The 20,346-nt window shown below is 34.8% G+C and overlaps 1 protein-coding gene and 1 pseudogene across 3 annotated transcripts in view; both read right to left on the bottom strand.

The window, feature by feature from the left end:
• Positions 1-7,009: 7,009 nt before the first annotated feature.
• Positions 7,010-7,575, bottom strand: LOC113188616 (ribonucleoside-diphosphate reductase subunit M2 B pseudogene; annotated as a pseudogene).
• Positions 7,576-14,044: 6,469 nt separating this feature from the next.
• The window catches only part of Ccser2 (coiled-coil serine rich protein 2), a 141,917-nt gene continuing 135,615 nt past the window's right edge, over positions 14,045-20,346 (bottom strand). For 2 of the 3 annotated variants that reach the window (XM_077798594.1, XM_026397015.2), the window contains one exon: positions 14,045-18,795. In XM_077798594.1, the coding sequence (XP_077654720.1) occupies positions 17,977-18,795 (819 nt within the window). In that variant the 3' untranslated portion in view covers positions 14,045-17,976. The remainder of the gene's footprint in view (positions 18,796-20,346) is intronic. The other variant, XM_026397016.2, reaches the window with a different exon arrangement.

The following is a 20,346-nucleotide window of genomic DNA, read 5'->3' as shown; positions in this document are numbered from 1 at the left end:
GTCCCCAGCTTGCACTTTTGAAAGATGGTGCAACTTTTAAGAGGTAGGGCCTTGAGGGTGGCCATTCAGTCCCTGGGTATGTGCTCTCCAAGGAGATAGTACAGTCCTACCTCATTCTTCCTCTTTTTAAACTTCCTGGCTGTTGGATGAGTGCTTTTGCTCTAGCATGTGTTCTGTCTGAAGTGCTGCTTCACTAAAGGCCCAGAGCAATGGGGCCAAGTGATCACAGATTGAAACCTCTAAAATTGCGAGTCAACATAAACATTTTATTTTCATAAGTTGATTATCTCAGGTATTTTTTTTTGCAGTAGCACAAAACTAAAACAAATTATTAGTCAAAATGTGTGGAAATAGGAATTCATATGCACTTTGATAGGAGTATACACCAACACAGAGGAGAGCAATCAGTGTTTACTAGTGACAGCTGTTCCAATCCTGTTCTGGGAAGCATTTTAGGCCTAAGAAACTTTCTCAAGGATCCATTAAGGAAAATGCACAAAGAGGTGAATTGCAGCAAGGTAGTATCTAAAATGTGGTGTGTTTATTAATTATTAAACTCTAGAATATGCAGAGTGGATTCACATTGTTCTATAAAAGCTAAAGTTGAGTTTATCAAAGAAAACAAAAGAAAAATATCTAAAAATTAATACCACTAGTGAAGTTAAACACCTATGGATACACAAAGAACCACCCTAAAAGAGAAAAATAAAACAAAAGCAAATACAAGGAAGTAAATAAATGAAATGAAAATATAAAGTCAACATAGGCCAAAGTTGCTTCATTTGAAAAAGCAACAAAATTGGCCAATCTTTAGGCAGATTGACTTAAGGAAAAGAAAAAAAATTCAAATTAGTAAAATAACGACTAAGAAAGGAGGGGCTACAAACAACATGATAGAAATAAAAGGATTATAAGGGAATACTATGAACACTTAAATGCTAACAGATTGAGTGATGTGACTACCACAAGTTTAATCACTTGAATACTACGTGACTCTGTTCTTCCAATGAAGAAAGACATATTCCTACAATAATAAAAAACATCAAAATGAACTCACGAGAAAAAAAGAAAATCTGAATATACCTAAGACAACAAAAATGTCACTCAAAGTCCAGGACTAGATGGCATCACTGATGAGTTCTACCAAATATTCAAAAATTAAACTAATACTTCACCAGACACTGTAAAACAGAAGAGCAGAAAACACCTTTCAGTTTCTAAGAGGCCATTTTTATCCTAAGACTAAAATCAGACTAAATCATGAAAGGAAAAAAATTTGTAGACAAACATTCATTATGAAAAATCCCTATAAAATACTAGCAAATGGAATGTGGCAACATACCAAAAGAATTGTACACTGTGACCAAGAGGAATATATCCTAGGAATACAACATCCAAAAATCAATCAAGATAGTATCACCTTAATAAAATAAAGAATAAATATCTTCACATGACATCTAAGTAGATGCAGAGAAAGCACTTACCAAAATGCTTTCAAGAAAAAACCACTTACCAAATTAAGAAGAGAGAACAATGTCTTCAAATTGATAGGGAGGACAATAATTAAAACAAAACAAACAAACCAAGGGAAAAAAAAACAACGAACAACACTGTCAACATAATTAATGGTGAAAACATCCCAAGATGGAGAATAAGACAGAATGCCCACTCTTACTACTGTATCTATTCATTGTATTGAAGGTTGTATCCAGGGCAATAAATAGAGGGAGGAAAAAAAAAACAACAAAGAAACGACAAGCATCCTGAAAAAGTAGCAGTAAAACAATCTGTATTTGCAGATGAGATGGAGTGTATATAGAAAATCTTGAAACATTTTTAAAAGAAACCATTAGAGCTAGCAAATGAGTTCAACAAAGTAGCAAAACACAAAGTCAGTATACAAAAATCAGTTGTATTTCTGTATACTAGTAATAACTCAAAAATGAAATATAACAATGACTAAACTATTGAGGGATAAATTTAACAAAAGAAGTGCAAAACTTGTGCATGAAAAACCATGAGGCAGTGAAGAAAGGGGAGACAGTCTGTTTTCATGGATAAGAGGATGCAATGTGGTTAAGAGAACAATCACACTAAATGGGTCAACAGATGCAACACAATCACAATGACGGTCTCACCTGGTGTTTGTCCAGACATTTGCAAGCTGATCTTAAAATCCACAGGGAAATGCAAGGGTTTAACAACAAGCCAAAATAACTGAACAAACAAGGTTGAAGGGTATATACTTCCTGATTTTAAAAACTTACTACAAGCTACATTAATGAGTACTATGTAGGGATACCATAAGATCAGAAATATGGAATAGAATTTAGAGTTCAGAAATAAACATATCTACTTCTTCACATCTCATGTTCAACAAGGGTATTCAAACAATTCAATGGGAAGAGGAATTTTTTCCATCAAACAGTGTTGAGAAAGCTGGATCTCCAATGCAAATAATAAAGCTGACTTGTTACCCAGCATATGTGCAAGAATAGATTACAAATGAAAATGGTTCATATATCTAAATGTAAGAGTTGCCAATCATCATAACCATTAAGTAAATGAAGAAACTAATTAAAAATAAATGTAAGCTCGAACACTACAAAACTCTTAAACATACATATAAATCTTTGTGATCTTGCTTTAAAACAAAAGAGATAAAAATTTTGAAAAAAAATATACACATATATCCAGAATATGTAAATAACATTTACAACTCAATTGATTAAAAACAAAAATAACCCACGTTAAAAATGGACCAAGAGGGCTGGGGATGTGGCTCAAGCGGTAGCACGCTCGCCTGGCATGCGTGCAGCCCGGGTTCGATCCTCAGCACCACATACAAACAAAGATGTTGTGTCCGTCGAAAACTAAAAATAAATATTAAAAATTCTATCTCTCTCTCTCCTTCTATCTCTCTCACTCTCTCTTAAAAAAAAACAATGGACCAAGAGGCCAGGTGCAGTGGCACACTCCTGTAAGTCTGAGGCAGGAGGAGGATCATGAGTTCTAAGCCAGTCTCAGCAATTTAGTGAGTCACTAAGCAACTCAATAAGACCCTGTCTGTAAATGTAATACAAAATAGGGCTGGAGATGTGGCTCAGTGGTAGAGTGCACCTGAGTTCAATCCCCAGTATCTTCCATCCCTCCAAAATGGACCAAGAATTTCACTAGACATTTCTCCAAAGAAGATAGAACGCTGGACAATAAGCACTTGAGAGCACTTTACATCATTAGTTATTATGAAAATGCAAATCAAAACCTCAATGAGATAATATCTTCCCTCCCACTCACTAGTATGGCTATAATCAAAAAGACAGACAATAACATGTTGACAAAGTTTGGAGAAATTAGAAGCCTAAGACATTGTTGGTGGGAATGTAAAAATATGCAGCCACTGTGGAAAACAGGCAGTTCCTGAAAAAGTGAAACATACACTTACTACATGACCTGAAACTTCAACTTCTAGGTAGTGTCCAAGAAAATAAAAAACATACGCACATAAAACATTTGTGAGCATTTCTAATAGCAGTATCTTATAATAGCCAGAAAGTAGAAATAATCTAAATGTCCATTAAGTGACAAATGGATGAACATATATAGTACAGCCAACCAATAGAACACGATCATTCCTAAAAATGAAAAGAGAGATGATACATGCAAAGTATGGATGAGTCTTGAAATCATTATGCTAAAATGTTTATGAAAGAGGCCAAGTGCCAACATGCCACTCTAATCTGATTCTATTCGAATAAACTGTTCAGGACAGGCAAACCCGTGGAAACAAAAAGTAAAATAGTAGAAACCCAGATACAAGCAGGAAGGAGAAATACAGAATGACTGCTAACGCCTACAGGATGCTCCTTGGAGGTGCTGATTGAACAACCCTGTGAATATCTTTCAAAACACTCAATAGTGAATTTTAAAAAGAAAGTTCTAAAGTATGTGATGTATATCTGAAGAGATAAAAACAAAACTATCTTTTTTTCACACTTTAAACTGGCAGAAGTTAGATTCAAAGTGTAGATAATAAACCACTAGGATGGGTACTCATTTGGGGGAAGAGAAATATAGTATGTAGGCAGGAAGTAGAAAATTTTTGCTTTTCAAATGATAATCCCCACATCAGAAAGACTACACAGCCACTTAGGATGCTTTATTCAATTAACCAGTCAATGTTCAGTCTACTTATTTATTTCTGTTTTAATTTATCACATCTACACTTATTCATAGTAATTTCATTTGTTCTCTTCAGCTGCTTTTTAAAAAATTACATTTCCCAATTCTTGGATTTCAACTTTAGCCCATTTATTAAATTTATTTTAATTTATAAAAGAAGAGTTTAATACTATTAGTTTGCCTCATCAAACACTTGGGCTTCATTTAATAATCATCAGCAGTGTCTGTTCTTATAAACCTTTCAATTAAAATTTTTTGTTATAATCTCCTTGATATGAGTATTATTTTCTAGTTCTGTTGTAATCAGTATAATTTTTATATTTTTATTCTATTCTCTTTTTAGCACTATAGTCAGATATGCCTTATAAATTATAGTAATTCAATAGTTATACCTCTACAGTCAGATAATATAGCTTATATACTTTTTTTTTTTTGTACTGGGGATTGAACTCAGGGGCATCAACCACTGAGCCACATCCCCAGCCCTATTTTGTATTTTATTCAGAGACAGGGTCTCACTGAGTTACTTAATACCTCACTTTTGCTGAAAAAGTGAGGTATTAAGTTTCGAACTCACAATCCTCTTGCCTCAGTCTCCTGAGTCACTAGGATTACATGCATGTGCCACCTTTCCCAGTGCTTATGTGATTTTTTTGTGTTTTACTTAACAGCTGAATTTTAGAAATCTCTAAATTACTCCATTTTTTTTCTCTTGAAAATAAGACCTTTTTGGTTCATAGAATCCAAAAATCAATGTTGTAGTAAATAAATCTACTATATTGTTCAGATATCCTTTATTTCTAGTTCATGTTCATGTGTTTGGTCTATTCAACTTGGATGCTGACATTATGACTATATTTAATTCAATTTTTGTATTTTTAATTTCTTACAAAAATATATTTTTTCAGACAACCAAAAAACTAATGAATTGCTCATTTTACTTGTCAACAGATAGAACGCAGACCCATATCCCCCCCTCTCTTGTTAATTTATGTAATGAATAAGTCCTCTCTTCAGGTCAGGATCAGAGGTCCAACTCCCACTAGCATCTAGATTTGACCACATATTACACAGGTATTCATAGTGTTGTCTCTTGACCCACTGAATGAGCCTCTTATATACTCAGCTGTTCATATTTAATAGAAAGTGAAGCACACATAGTGATTCTATTGCTTTACTTTTTAAAAGTGGGACAAAAGCATGGTTTTGTTCATAATCTCTAAACGTGAGTATTCCTGTAAATGTGAATGTTCTGTGCAAAACTTGATTTGCTGTACTTCTACTACACCCTGCTATGCACAATAGTGACTTAGCAAACATAAGTACAATTATAAAAACAACAAACCAGAAACACAACTTCCAGCATTCTGGTTTTTAATGAGTTTGGAAGAGATTAATCCTTACATGTACTTAGAATGCCAAGATTGAAAATGACATTAAATGGGGACATCAAAAGTGCAGGTGAGGGTATATCTGCAGGATACACTGCAGGACCTCACAGATTGGAAAAAGCTTACATTAATTCCATTTTATTCTGTATTAAAACAAAGACAAACAACTAATGCAATCTTCACCAAGTTTATCCTAGACTTCACATGGCTCACTTCTATTTATTTTTTAATAACATAAAAGAATTTTAAGAATATTAAGAAATGTAGCTGATAACAGTCTTGGGTACCTTCCTCAGCTTGATACAAATCTGAAATGATTCAATAATCCCTACCAAAATTTCCCTGTCTTAGTCCATTTCCTGTTTGTAGAAATGATTCTAGGCAGCTTTTCCCATGGTATGTTTTGAGGAAAACTAGCTGAGGGGATCTTAACAGGTGAAAAACAGATCTGTGTTGAGTATGTTTGGAATGTACAAGGAGAGATTAGTATCTGGACTGTAGACTTTCTCAGTCTTTGAGGTACTAAATGCACATTCTAGAAAGATGCAGTGTACAGCATTTCCCAAATTCATCTGACCTCCGAATTCCTTTTTCTTGCACACGCGCGCACATTCACACACACACACACACACACACACACACACACACACACACACATCTAGAGGGGCTAATAGCTCTGAGAATATTCTTTGGGAAATGCTATTCTAGCCAATTCATCCTGGTTCTAAACATTCCAGGGCTAAATTTAGCAACAGCTATCATTTTAATTCTGAAGTAGAAGAATCATTTTGCTTATAAGGTCAACTGCCATGATAACCTCCAGATTCTACTCCATGAGTATCCCTCCTAAAGCGACTAAGAACTAAATTTCATTTCTACTGAGAAATTCAAGGAAGTTATTCTCATGTGGATGATAATTATGATCTTTCTAAGGTAATTCTTACATTCTTCCCCAAAATAGTAAAAATATAGGGATCTAATTATTTCTAGATCTTAGGATCTAGAATCATAATTATTTGGGGGAGAGGACATGTTATAATATCACTACAATTAACCCTATCAATAATAACGATAGTGGTGGTGGTAGTGGTGGTAGTACTAACTAAGCACTTAATCCTCATATTACTCTATGAATTTAGGATCTATTATTATACCTATTTTTAAAATAAGTACTCTGAGGTTTACAGAGATTAATTGATCTGCCAAGAGTGACAAAAAGGAGTAAGGGCAGAACCTGAAACCCATATCTGACCCTACACCCCAATATATTCTAGTAACAACACAAAAAGTAACTCTTATTGTACAGGAAAATTAGAGTGTATTTATACGAATTCAATGTAATTAAAATTTGTTTTTAGATTTCCTTTTGATAAAATTCCCATGTCTTTAAAGTAAATATGTTGTTTTTTTTTAAGTAGAGAAAAATAGACTTTCATTTACCCATTACAGGTTATAAGGCCTTTCCGTGGGGGAGGATTTAAAAAATCTGCATCCAAGGTAAAGACATTCTCTGTAGTTTCTAAACTGCAGAATGCTGATACTCTGAAACTTGTTTCTCAAAGAAATTTGTTTTCCCTTCTAAAGAAATGTTTTCCATAAAATCAAAGGGATTTTCTGCCTGAAAAACCTTTGAGAATCCAAGTTCCACAAGTAATCTTTCAGCCACAAATTCAATATACGGGCTCATCAAAACACAGTTCATCCTAATGAGGCCAACTGGCAAGTCTTCTGTTAAAAACTCCTGCTCAATTTTGACAGCATTAACAATGATCTCCCTCACCCTTTTCTTCTGAAGTCTTATTTACTAAGTACTGAAACATTAGGCAAGCAAATTCATAGAGAAGTTCTTCATCTCTGTTGATCAGCTCATTGGAAAATGTGAGTCCAGGGATGGGACCTCTCTTCTTTAACCAGAAAATAGCAGCAAAGATCCTCAGAAGAAAATTCCTTCCACAGAACTGATGGCCACCACTCTTTCCCCAAAAGTAGACTTTCTATCTACTATCCATCACAAAACTAACAAAATCCTGCCCTTATAATGCTTATGAACTAATGAAAGAGGAAACATATTAAGCATTACACATACTAAATGAATTAATAGTAAGTTAAAAAGAGATAAATTTGGGATAAGCAGAATGGTTTTACAATTTTTAAATATGGGAAACAAGGCAGATTTTTTGAGGGGGTGACATTTGATATAGCTATTATTAGACCCTTAATCTTCGAAGAGAAAAAGGAAATATTAATACAATGAATGACAAAAGTCACTTCCCTCTTTTTCATTCTGTCTCCTTAGGAGTTTATGGGTTAGATTGGTATTGTACCCACATTTTAAACATGTAAGTCATTGCCTACCTGTAATTATGTATTCCCTTGTCTTCCATATAAGTGGGATGCTGAGAGTGGCAACTTGATAAGCAGTGACAGGCACACCTGGGTCACTTTTGATTAGCCATACATGAACAAGCTCATCCCGACCCCACTGCTGAATAGAAGGTCACCTCATATAAGAAGGCTTCTCTGTGTGGACAAAACTGACACTCCCTGTTTTAAAACCAAGATTCAGCCAAGGAAGAAACAAGGAAAACAATCCTATTCATAATAATCTCAAAACAAAACAAAAACAACAACCATCAGGGGAATTAATCTAACCAAGGGGGCAAAAGAGCTCTATAATGAAAATTATAGAACATTGAAGAAAAAAATTGAAGAAGAACTTAGAAGATGAAAACATGCCATGTTCTTGGATAGGAAGAATTAAGATTGTCAAAATAGCCATACTACTCAAAAGCAGTATATCTGTATTCCAAGCAATCTGCATCAAAATACCAATGGTATTCTTCATGAAATTAGAGAAAATAATTTTTAAATTCATTTGGAAGAATAAGAGACTCAGAATAGCCAAAGCAATACTAAGAAAGAAAAGCAAAGTAGGAGGCATAATAATACCTGATCTGAAAATCATACTACAGAGCTGTAGTAACAAAAACAGCATAGTATTGACATCAAAATAGACATGAATATTAATGGAACTGAATAGAAGACACAAGAGACAAATCCACATACCTATAGCCCTCTGATAATTGACAAAGGTGCCAATTTACATTTTGGAGAAAAGACAGCCTTTCAAACAAATGGTGTTGGGAAAATTGGAAAGCTATAGGTAGAAAAATAAAACTGGACCCCTATCTCTCACCCTGCATACAACTCAAATAGAAATGGATTGAAGACTTAGGAATTAGACCAGACATTTTACTACTACTAGAAGAAAACATAGGGCCAACGCTCCATCACACAGGTGCTGGTGCCAACTTCCTTAACAAGACTCCCAAAAAACAAGAAATAAAACCAAGAATCAATGAGTTGGATGTCATCAAACTAAAAAATTTCTGTGCAGCAAAGGAAATGATGAGAGTATGAAGAGAGCGCCTATAGAATGGGAGAAAATCTCGGCCGGCTACTCTCCTGAAAGGAGATTAATATCCAGAATACATGAAGAATTCAGAGTTAACACCAAAAAAAAACAAAAACAAACAAACAAAAAAACCCCAACAACCCAATAACCCAATCAATAAATGGACAAACTAAACAGAAACTTCTGAAGAGAAAAAACACAAATGGCCAACAAATATATGAAAAAATGTTCAACATATCTAACAATCAGGGAAATGCAAATCAGAACTACACTAAGATTTCATCTCATCCCAGTCAGAAGGGCAATGACCAAGAGTATGAGTAAATGCTGTCCAGGTTCTGGGGGAAAAGGTACATTTATGCATTGTTGGTGGGCCTGCAGAATAGGACAACCACTCTGAAAAGCAGTGTGGAGATTCCTCAAAAAACTAGGGATGAACTACCATATGACTCAGTTATCCCACTCCTTAGTATTTTCCCCAAAGATCTACAACAGGCATACTATATAGCTGCCTCTGTTCATAGTAGCCCAATTCACAATAGCTATGAACTCATAAGGCCATGTTTTATCTTATATAAGGAAGCAAGAGTAAAAGAAAGGAAAGGGAAAGAGAAGGATAGTAATGTAGAAGATCAAGAGGCAGAAAAAAGCCATGGGTGAGGGAAGAAAATGCAGGATGAACTCTTAAAAAATGTTCTATACATATATGACAGGGAACTTCATCTTTATGCATAGGTAGAAATAACCAAATATAAATTAATAGGCCAGCAGAAGGAAGTCCAGAAGAGTGGAGGAAAGAGAATGGGAAAAAGGAGGGAGGCTGGGAAGAAAAGCAGGGAGGGAAATGAGAGGGTTCATGAACTGAAATCAAACTCCATGCATGTATGAGTTTGTTGGAAATGAACCCTACTACTAGGTATAACAATAAAGCTCTAATAAAAAAAAATCTGATGTGGTTCCTCCCCAGGATTTCCAAGTGTGGGAAACCTCTCCAATGCCCACCAATCTAGTAAACAGAGTGACTGGCCAGCGCCCAGAGAGAGAAAGGACAAATAATGTCCTCAGCAAGAGACAAGATTCTTCCCCCAATCCTGAACCTTAGTCTTGATTGCTTCATAAAACTAAATACTTAAACAAACAAAAAAGCATATTCAAGAAATCCAATATACTTTATCGAGAGAAAATGTAGTCATATAATTCATCCCATCAAAGTGCTAAGGGGCCAGGCGCTGTGGCCCACACCTGAAATCCCAGTGGCTTAGGAGGCTGAGACAGGAGGATCTCAAGTTCAAAGCCAGCCTCAGCAAAAAGTGAGGCGCTAAACAACTCAGTGAGACCCTGTCTCTAAATAAAATACAAAATAGGGCTGGGGATGTGGCTTAGTGGTTGAGAGCCCCTGAGTTCAATCTCTGGTAACCCCCCAAAAATAATTTTAAAAAGTGCTAAGGTAGGGCTGAGGTTGTGGCTCAGTGGTAGCGCGCTTGCCTAGCATGTGTGACACATTGGCTTCGATTCTCAGCACCACATATAGATGAATAAAATAAAGGTCCAACAACAACTAAAAAATATTTTTTTAAAAAGTGCTAAGGTAAGAAAAACTTATGATCAAAACCATAATATTGTGAAGAGATATGATAAAATCCAACATCCCTTACTAATTTATAACTCTTGTCAATACAGGACATTTAGAAAATTAAATATGGAAGAACTCTTCCATAAAAATAGCTATTTACAAGTAATAACCAATGTCTGTATTTAAAGGAAAGCATGGCTACAACTACCATCATTGAAACGTATTTGGAGAATTCTAATTAGTAGGTTAAGAAGAAAAAAATAGAATTTCAATAATTGGTAAAAGTAAATCATAGTGTTTCATAATTGCACGTGATAGTTATATAAAAATGCTCAAATGGCAAAAAGATAAAAATAATTAAACTATTAAAATTTTAAGATTGTTATTATATAATCAGTATGCAAAACCAAAAATTGAAATTGTATTTCCCTACATCATCTCTGCTTTTTGTATCTTTATTCTATATTCTTTCAAATGCCTTAACTTTATTTTCCAGGCTTCTTTGATTGTTGGGAATCAGATGATTAGTTTTATAATTCCTCCCCTTTAAAACCTTTTTTTCCTTTTTAGTCTATCTGCATCTGTTGATTTTCTACAAATACATTATTATCCTGACCTACCTCTCTTTACGTTTAGAAGAAATAGGCCCTTTAGGTGCATTAGCTCCCTGACATTTTTACTTCTTTGTTTGAATAAGGTCTCTTTTCCACAACAGTAGTACTCTTTCTTGTTGAGAATGTTGGCTGGAACATTCCAGTAGGCAGAAGAATTGCTTTGACTTTCAGGTGTTTGTTTACAACTCATAGTGGAGGAGCACAAAGACACAACATCTACACTATGGCATCCCCCACTGCATGGGCCACATCACATGGGCATGTGCCCCTGTGACCTCCTCCCCAATACTTCATTCATGAAAGGAATTTTGTTCCCTTCATTTACAGGAAGTCCCCCATGTTTGTCTGGGAAAGGTACCTCCCAGCAGCACCTGATGAGGGAATAATGGAGGAAAGCACTTGTGGTGTATCTATTCTTTCATCTAATCAAAGTGTGTATTCTACCACTGTGAATTCCAAATCTGTGTGTGTGTAATTTGACTTGTGTTTCAGATGCAATCAGTAGTTTCTAATTTCCACTTCAGGCTTTTGGTTCACTTGCTTTCTTGGTTAACATGCTGCATCCTCTGAGATTCTTGACTTCAGATATCATTGGTAAACTCATCTACCTATAGTTGTAGTTTTATAATTCCTGGTCCTCAGTATTTTCTGATGGTGCTTTTCTTTAATTAAACTTTTATGAGCTGTGTCAATATCTATAAACAAGGCAGTGAGTTTTGCCCAATTTGAACACTATATGAAGGGGAATAGTCCCTAGTGTTTTTATGACTTTCTTTTTGACTCAATATTGATCACACTTGTGATTTTATCTGTTTTTCACTTATTTTACTTGTTGTATTCCACACTCAGCAACTTATTTACACATTTTAATGTGTAGGATACTTTAATTCTTCCTAGTTTGGTGATAAGAGAAATAGTGCTATGGACATTTTCCAGTGAAAGTGTGCATGCAGTTTCTTTATAGGATCTTATAGAAATGGCATTAATGACATTTCTTATGGGAAATGAAAGTAGTACAGTTAACTTTCTTTCACTTTAGCAGATCGACATTTGAGATGTGCTTTTGCTAAGAAGATATCCATTCTGTACTCACTTAAAATATTACCTACCAAAGAATTCACATAGAACAGGTGTGAATTTACCCAGATAAGGGTAAAATAACAGGTCATGTTTTGAGACCTGGAAATTAGCAATATCACTTTTATGAGAAATCAGGAAAGTGCCTATGGGGAAGTTTCTGAGTTCGTCTCATTTTTGCACAGAACAGAAGCCAACATGAGGGTTGTGGAGGTGGTAGTATGGGGGGTGGGGATACTCCTCGATAAAGGAAAGCCTCCTGTGCAAGACCTAAGAATCTCTTCAGGGATCCAATGGCATAAAACACCAGATATTTCAAAATATTTGGATTTTGTCTATAGAAGAGAATGGGGTCGAAAGAAACAAAGCTTGGAAGTAAGAACATATGAGCTAAGACTATAAAAGGGAAGGTGGCTTAGCATAGTTGAGAATCCTCAAATTAAATTCTAAGAACCTAAAGTAGAAAGCAGATTTTATAATATCTTATATGTCTAGAGGAGTTCTTGCATAAAATTAGATTACAGAAGGCCAGGTTTTCAGAGGAAGATGAAGGCATGCAACCAACCAAGAATAAACACTATAAAACCAAAGATGAGAAAAGTTCAAGGGAATTCAAGCCTAAAATAAAATGAAAATGAATGCAGAAAGTTAGCACAAGAGTTTTACTGTTGCATTCAAAGGAAAATGATGAGCAGAGAACACATGGGAAAGGCTAGGTTCTGAAGAAAATGGTGACATTTAAAACCAATTGTGGGGCTGGTGTGTTTCCCAGTGATAGAGAGCTCCCCTAGCCTGGGCAGGCCCTGGGTTCCATCCGCAGCACTGCAAAAACAACCAAAACCAATCAAACAAAAACACTGGTGGGTTCATAAGCTCCAAGGCCAGGACTCTACCATTTTCACTTCTGTACACCCCCCAAGTGGCACATTTAAGCCATCTCACCCAAACTACTTACACCCAATTAGCAAAGGAAGAAGCCAGAATCATTAACTTTTGCTCAACTGACTTTTCTGCGGGGGGAAAAGATTTTCAGAATGTTACATGTAGAATCAATAGCAATATGAAGAAACTAAAATGGTCACACTTGATGAGCAAACAAAAAGGAAAAAAATCTGAGTCACTATAAGTACTTACTAATAATAACTTACATGGTCTTAATTTTGAATATAGATATCTTAAGAGGCAGTTAATGCCATTATGGAATTTATTACTCATGCACGTTCAATCACACTTTTTCCAGCACGTATGTAACCATTTTCCCAGTATACGTGGATCCACCTTTTATATTTTATTATATTTGATTAAATAGGAAAATTAAAAAAATAGATTTCCTACCTGCCTCCCCTCCCCAATTATGTAAAACTTCATTAAACACCTTTCTTGCTTCAGGGTATTCTATACATGTGATGTTTAAAAATAGTAAAACAAAATAATTAAAATGAAAATGTTTGCCCCCTTCTACTACATTCTAATCCAAGGCACGGGTTTTTCAAATATTCAATACCCACTGTCTTAAATATTTTCCTAAGATAAAGAAGATATTTTATTGAAGTAAAAACTGAAGCACTAGATCACTGACTGAAACTGTGAAAACAGAAGAAGAAAAAGTTCCTCAATTCCTACTCACCCATCAAGGCTGGAGGTTTGGTGTGTATGTGAAGGGGAGTATGTAAAACAAAATTAACTAAATGAACAATATTTATATCTTTGTGGAAAGAAGACATTGAGAAAATATAAACTAAAGAAGGCAACGTTGAGAAGGACAAGAGAATTTTTATAATTATGAACTTTATTTTTTATTTACTATGCCAACTTTTTCAGGAAAGGACTTTACATTGGTTTTTATAATCCATTTTACAAGCAAATTCTAATATACAGTATGTACTTGAATTGGTTTCTTAAATCAATGGAAACCACAATAGTAGATATTATTTTTGTTTTAGTTAGTCTTGATTTAGAGACTTTAAATTCTCAAGGTCAGTATAATCTTGTTATGGTAATGCTTTACCAAAAAGAACGTGGGAAGTTTTTTCCCCAAAAGGTTAAGACATATATCTTTAATTAATAACATAATTTTAGATTGGTGTCCACCATCATATAATCATTTATCCAAATGTATTCTCTCAAATTGCTGCAGCAGAAAACTTTAAGGAACATATGGAAAGACAAAAGCAAAATAGAATTCAAGTGAATCAGAATTAAGAAAAATTGTGAGGCCATTATCCCCAAGGAAAAACATCAGATAATCATTTGTATTACAACTATAAATAATTTTCAGATGTGTGCATAAGCATGCAAACATAACTACCCAAAACTAATTTACCAACATGAAAACTATAGTCAGCTGGAATGTAAACTGAAACTGAAATGGTGCTGCAGTCTTATTGACCTTCATTGCAGGCCTGTTTGGTAATTTGAAAGTGCATCTAGGGCCCGGGAGGCCAGGAAACCAGCAGGACAACTGCTTGGAAACTGAGAGTGCACCTCTGTGTCTGTAACACCATCTACTCCACAGGAACTTTTGGAAGTGACAGCTGTGAGGGTTATAATCTCTTTGATGAACTGAATAAAACACTAAAAGGGAAAATGGAACATCTGAAGAAAACATAGTGCTTTAATGGGAAAAGTGACATGCTGTGAATATAATTCTGTGAAAGGCTGTAGTGATATCTTCAAACAGCAACAATTACAGAGAGATTCATTTCACTAAACAAAGCCACACCCAAGAGGAGGCATTTTGATATTTCAGGCACAACTCCAAGCAATTAAGCTCATTTAAAGTGCAAATCTGAAATTTAGTTTCATATTCAGATTTTTACTTGTTAAAATACTTAGTAAGTTCCCTAATATCTATATAAACTACAATGAACAGTAGTCTATTTGCCTGGAAATATTGCACAAATGAAAATGAGACTCCAAAAGAAAAATACCAGGTGGTCTCAGTGATTAAGAAACATTCTAAATGATATAACTCTATAATCCTTTGCTTAAAGTCTTAAAATCATCTGCACCTATAACAATAATATACACTTTATTTAAAAAAAATCAATATGCATCCATTAACAGCCAAATATATAATTCTGCATACTTTTTGCTCTTACACAAATATGAAATTTAACCAACCCTAGAGAACTTCTTCCACAGGACTCAGAATTCATTACTCCCATCATCTTCACCAATACCAAAAGTAAAAGTGATCTAAGTTCCTGCAAAGGAGGACTTGGCACAGAGTTGATTTACAGAAGCAATAAACAAAGGTCAAGCCAAATCTGAGAAGGTGATCTCTGATTATTCAGTAGAGCTACACTCATTTCCATTTCTGACATAACATTTTCTAAGGAGCAGACAAGCATAATATTCTTGTAGCTTTTAAGGAAAACTGCAGATATATACTTTGTTTTTTGTGTAAGCATCCTAGATATTTTTCTCTTAAATGTATTATGCTTCATAATTATATTGATGAGCCTCTTTTGTCAAGATGAAGCTCAACCAAGGTACATAGAAGCTGAACTAGTAAGTTAAGATTACGTAAATACATCAGGGAGGAAGAAAAAAGAGTGGAAAAAATATTAGAATAAACAAATAAGTGGAGTCAACATTTTTATGTATAAAGACATTTCCTTCAGACTACAGCATGAAAAATAAATTAAAAACTTTTCCCCTAGGAATAAGACCAACTTGTAAATAATATTTCATAAGGGTCTTCTAGTAACACCAAATTCTAATAATAAACCAAAAACCTACTAATTCATTAGTATGCTTTACTTTAGGGAAATACAGTATGATAGCATCCTATTTGCAATATATGAAATCAGTTTTCTCCTTCAAAATGTGTCTATCTATAGCTGTGGTCATTATAGCTCACCTTCACACAAAAAAAAGTACTTTGCTTATATGTAGGATGACTGTGTACCAACAATATCTGGACCATGCAAAGCATTTTCTAAACTCCAGCACTTTTCTGGCAGAAGTGCTGTGGTATAAAAGTATGATACTAGATTTGTGCTGCTCACCTGTTACAGATATAATCTCTGTATACTGGAATGGAAAATTCACTTAATGGTTCTCTGATAAGAAAGGGAAGACTGCATCAGATGGTAAGGAACACCTCTTTGGAAATTTCCACTAAAGCACTTGCTGTTGTTTCTCTTATAAAGTGGCATATAATTTAACCAAAGTACATTTTTAGAAGGAACCCCTAGAATTTGAGTGACTTATCTTTTTTGGCCATCATTCCATTTGGTATACTTTTGGTCAGCTGATCAAAATAAAAATTGGCCTTGTAAGATTATCTGTCTGAAAAGTATTAATTCCAATTAAATTAGCTACACATGACCAGCCTAAAGATGACATGATTTGGGAGAACAGAATGCAAATGAACTGAATTGTCTGACAAGTGGCCTGCAGCCTGATTGGGTTCATGCACATGGTTGCTTGGGGGTTTAACAGACACCTTTTGTAGCACATTAAAATAAATAAGCATACTCCCTTTGAAATACTCTTTAACGAAACACTATTTCCCATCTACAATTCTATTTTTCTTCCAAAATCTAACTTTCAAGAAATTGTCAAATGTACAACAACAGAAAAGAGAAACCTAAGAAACTCAGAAATGTGAAACTATTATGAATTCCAACTTTCTCAAGATAGTCTTACTTAAATTTATAACTTTTCTCAAAATATTTAACTTGTTTTGCTATAGAAAATAAGTTTTAAATTTATATACCATCAAAGTTTTGTGCAAATATTTCAAGTCCACTATTCCAGTCTTCAGATATTAACATAAGTCAATAAATATAAATAATTATAATAAAGACTTACTTAAAATAAATGCTGTAAATGCTGTGGAACCTTCAAAAAAGAGTTATGATGGATCCATAAGTCCTGTGGTATTCAAAACCGAGTTGCCAGCAAAATTCTAGCACCAACATATGTTACAAATGGATATACCTTAGGTACAAGTTTCAAGGTATATCTCAAGCTCTTCAAATTTACTAGTAGCAATACAAGCACAAATTATATATGTATGTATGAAAAACAAGATGTTAAAGCAACATATAATTGGTTTATATATAATATTGAACATTTTCAGTCTGGGGAATTTAGTAAACAAATAAACAGTAAGACTAGCTTGCTGATTCCAGTAAGAAAAAAATAAAACTTACATAGTCTTCCCATTAAAAGTCTGATCTCCTTCTCCTTTATTCATCACAAGCTTTTGCATAGACCTTTAAATATATAAAACACTGGCCAGAACTCTACAGATTACCAACTTCCATCAACACCACATCTTGAGTTAAATTAGTAGCCATAGTCACAGGAGGAACAAGTGAAAGGAGCTGGGGTTCGCATAACCACAATTAATACGGATACAACAGGACTAAATCAGCAAAGCCTACTTCTTGCCTGCTGAGGGAAATATTATTACTTTGCTGATGTGCAGAGGGATGGTTAGCATGATTAGAGTCTTCTGTAGGCTTCTGAGATGGGAAAGCAAACTTCTGTGTTTACCTGAGACGAGTATGCTCAAATGGTATATACTTCAACCAGGATATAAAATGGAAGAGCCAAACTAGTAGAAGCTTCCACGTTTTAATTTTAAGAGTTGCAGGCTTTCAGTGGAACCTCCAACATGGTAGCAAATTGCACATAAAGCTATTACAGAACAGATTGTTTTTTTTTTTTTAAAAAAAAAAAACAAATTGGCAGGTAATGGCTATGTACTTAATGTATCTTTGGTTTAGGAAGACGAGAATATCGATTAGAAGCCAAACAATCCCCAGAATGTAAATTGCCATTTGGATTCTGCATGATTTCTTTTTGTCGTGCTAGTGGCCTTGGGATACTTGTCTTGGACTGGAAGTTTTGAGGTTCTAGTTGGGGGCTGCTTATTTGTTTTTGTTTGAAAGAGCTGGAAGGGGGACGGAGCTTAGATGTTTTCAGATTCAGATTGTTTGCCAGATTTGTTTGACTAGATGTTGGCTGAAGTTTTGCTGAATTACATGGTGTGATTGTCGGTGACTTCTTAGAAGTGGGAGTCCTACTTGGAGATGATTCAGAATCTGGAGGGGGTGCCAAAGAACTTAAGGTGCATGGCTTTAACAGCTTTAAGGATTTGGGCTGAGACGGGTAGCCCACCGGTGGAGACTGATCTCTTCCAACTCTCTTAGCTTGATCTACTATACTTAACTGGGGAGGTGTCTGTAGAGAAGTAGGTATAAACTGCATGTCACTAATCTGATTCTTTGTCAAACGATAAGGCTCTTGAACATTCATGGTCATGTTCAAGTTCGCTTCAGAAGGTGCACTCTTAATTACATCCATTTTGAACTGTGGGCTTGATGAAGAATGCCGGTTTTCCAAATCATAATTGTTTTCTTGTTGCAAGCCATGTGTAAAGCCTCCATCTGGAAGGGCACTGCTCTGGTGCATGCCCTGGACTGCACATTCACTGTGGGCCTCGATATGTTGTGGCTTTATTAGTTTTCCCTGGGCGTGGTCTGTGGGTCTGGGCAGGTTGCTGGAAGGCTGTAGTACTTGAGGCTGTTAAAATTAAAAAAAAAAAACATTAGCAGCAATTTATCTTAGAAATGTCACACAGAAATAATGTAAGTTAAATTCCAATTAGGGTCTGTAGGTATTCATTATGCATTACAATGGAAAGTATGTGTTTTTTTTAATTAAAAATGAATTGCAATATTCAAGTGAATTCATGAGACACATATATACAAGTGAAAATGGAAACCAAAAAAATGATACAGGCAATAAAACTAAATAAGATCCAAAATTAAATGGGGGAAATAAAATTTTAAAGTAGTAACTCATTATAGAAAAAAAAAAAACTCCTGCCTTAATAAATTAAGGATTTACAACCTTCTCTGCAAGAGAAAATGAGAATGATTTCCATAGCACTTTGGTTTAATCTTCAGGAAACACTTAACTATGACCTTCAGAATATTACCCATTTTAAAGGTATTTTTAATGTAAAGTTGTGTATCATGTTACCAAGCACTGTACCATTGTCAAGAATCAAAATTACCAGTAGACAGACAAAATTCAGAATAAAGATTATATTGTCAGCGTATGTGAAATTCTAATTATCTGAACAAAAAGTAAGTTATACACTTATTAACACACTTAATAATGCTAACCTGCTTTTCAACATTCTTTTTGAGAATAAAATGTTTCCATTTTGTTCTGTCTCATTGTCACTATGGCTGACATGTAGAAAGCATATATACCATACCCAAGAGTGAACATTCATTTAGTAAAATTAAAAATTGTAAGCTTTGTGATTGAAGCTCATGGCAGAGTACTCATCTAGCATATGTGAGGACCTGGGTTCAATCCCCAGCAACATTAAAAAGAAAAAAACAGGCCTGTGAATGACTGGCTAAGAAAAAAACAAATTTGAAATTGTCTCTGACAGAACTAAAATAACAGAAGCTGACAATGGCAAAGTTCTTAAGGTTCACATGCCTCATGTGTATTTCTCCGTGCTAACTGCATAGTTACATTCCACAAAAATCAGAAGAAATGTGCAACTATCATATAAATATGGAAAAAATATAAATCTTAACAGTTATCTTTCAATAGCCCAAAATACTTAAAATATATAGAGCAGGACTGCGCCTGCATTTATACAGGGGTGGCTTGTAACAAACTGTCCTTTCTTACACGTACCTCCTATTAAGTAATGTGGGCTAAATGTCAAAATAGTTTGGAAAAAGACTTTGAAACATGAACTTTTTTACTGATGCAATAATTTTTTACTATGACAATCTACAAATAATCTACCCAATATATCTAATTTCTCCCATAGAAAGGGGGAACCTACTTCACTACACCATTTGTGCTCTTTTACCTCCCTGACTAGCATTAGACAATGGCTGCCAAGGATCAGTGGTCAGGGATTAGATTATGTCATGGCTGGAAGTGAGTCAGAACAATGACTCAATGAGCGAAAGCCAGCCCTGATGATACAGGACTGATTTGCTACTTTAAAATTAAAAAAATCAAGACAATGACTACCTAAATTAATCCATTCAGAGATATGTTTAATCTTACTGAAGAATGTTTAAACAAGCCAATTAG

Source organism: Urocitellus parryii, chromosome 5 (assembly GCF_045843805.1).
Source record: "Urocitellus parryii isolate mUroPar1 chromosome 5, mUroPar1.hap1, whole genome shotgun sequence".
NCBI classification, from domain to species: Eukaryota; Metazoa; Chordata; class Mammalia; order Rodentia; family Sciuridae; genus Urocitellus; species Urocitellus parryii.
Note: the sequence above shows the minus strand (reverse complement) of the source record. Positions and strands in the feature narration are given on the sequence as shown.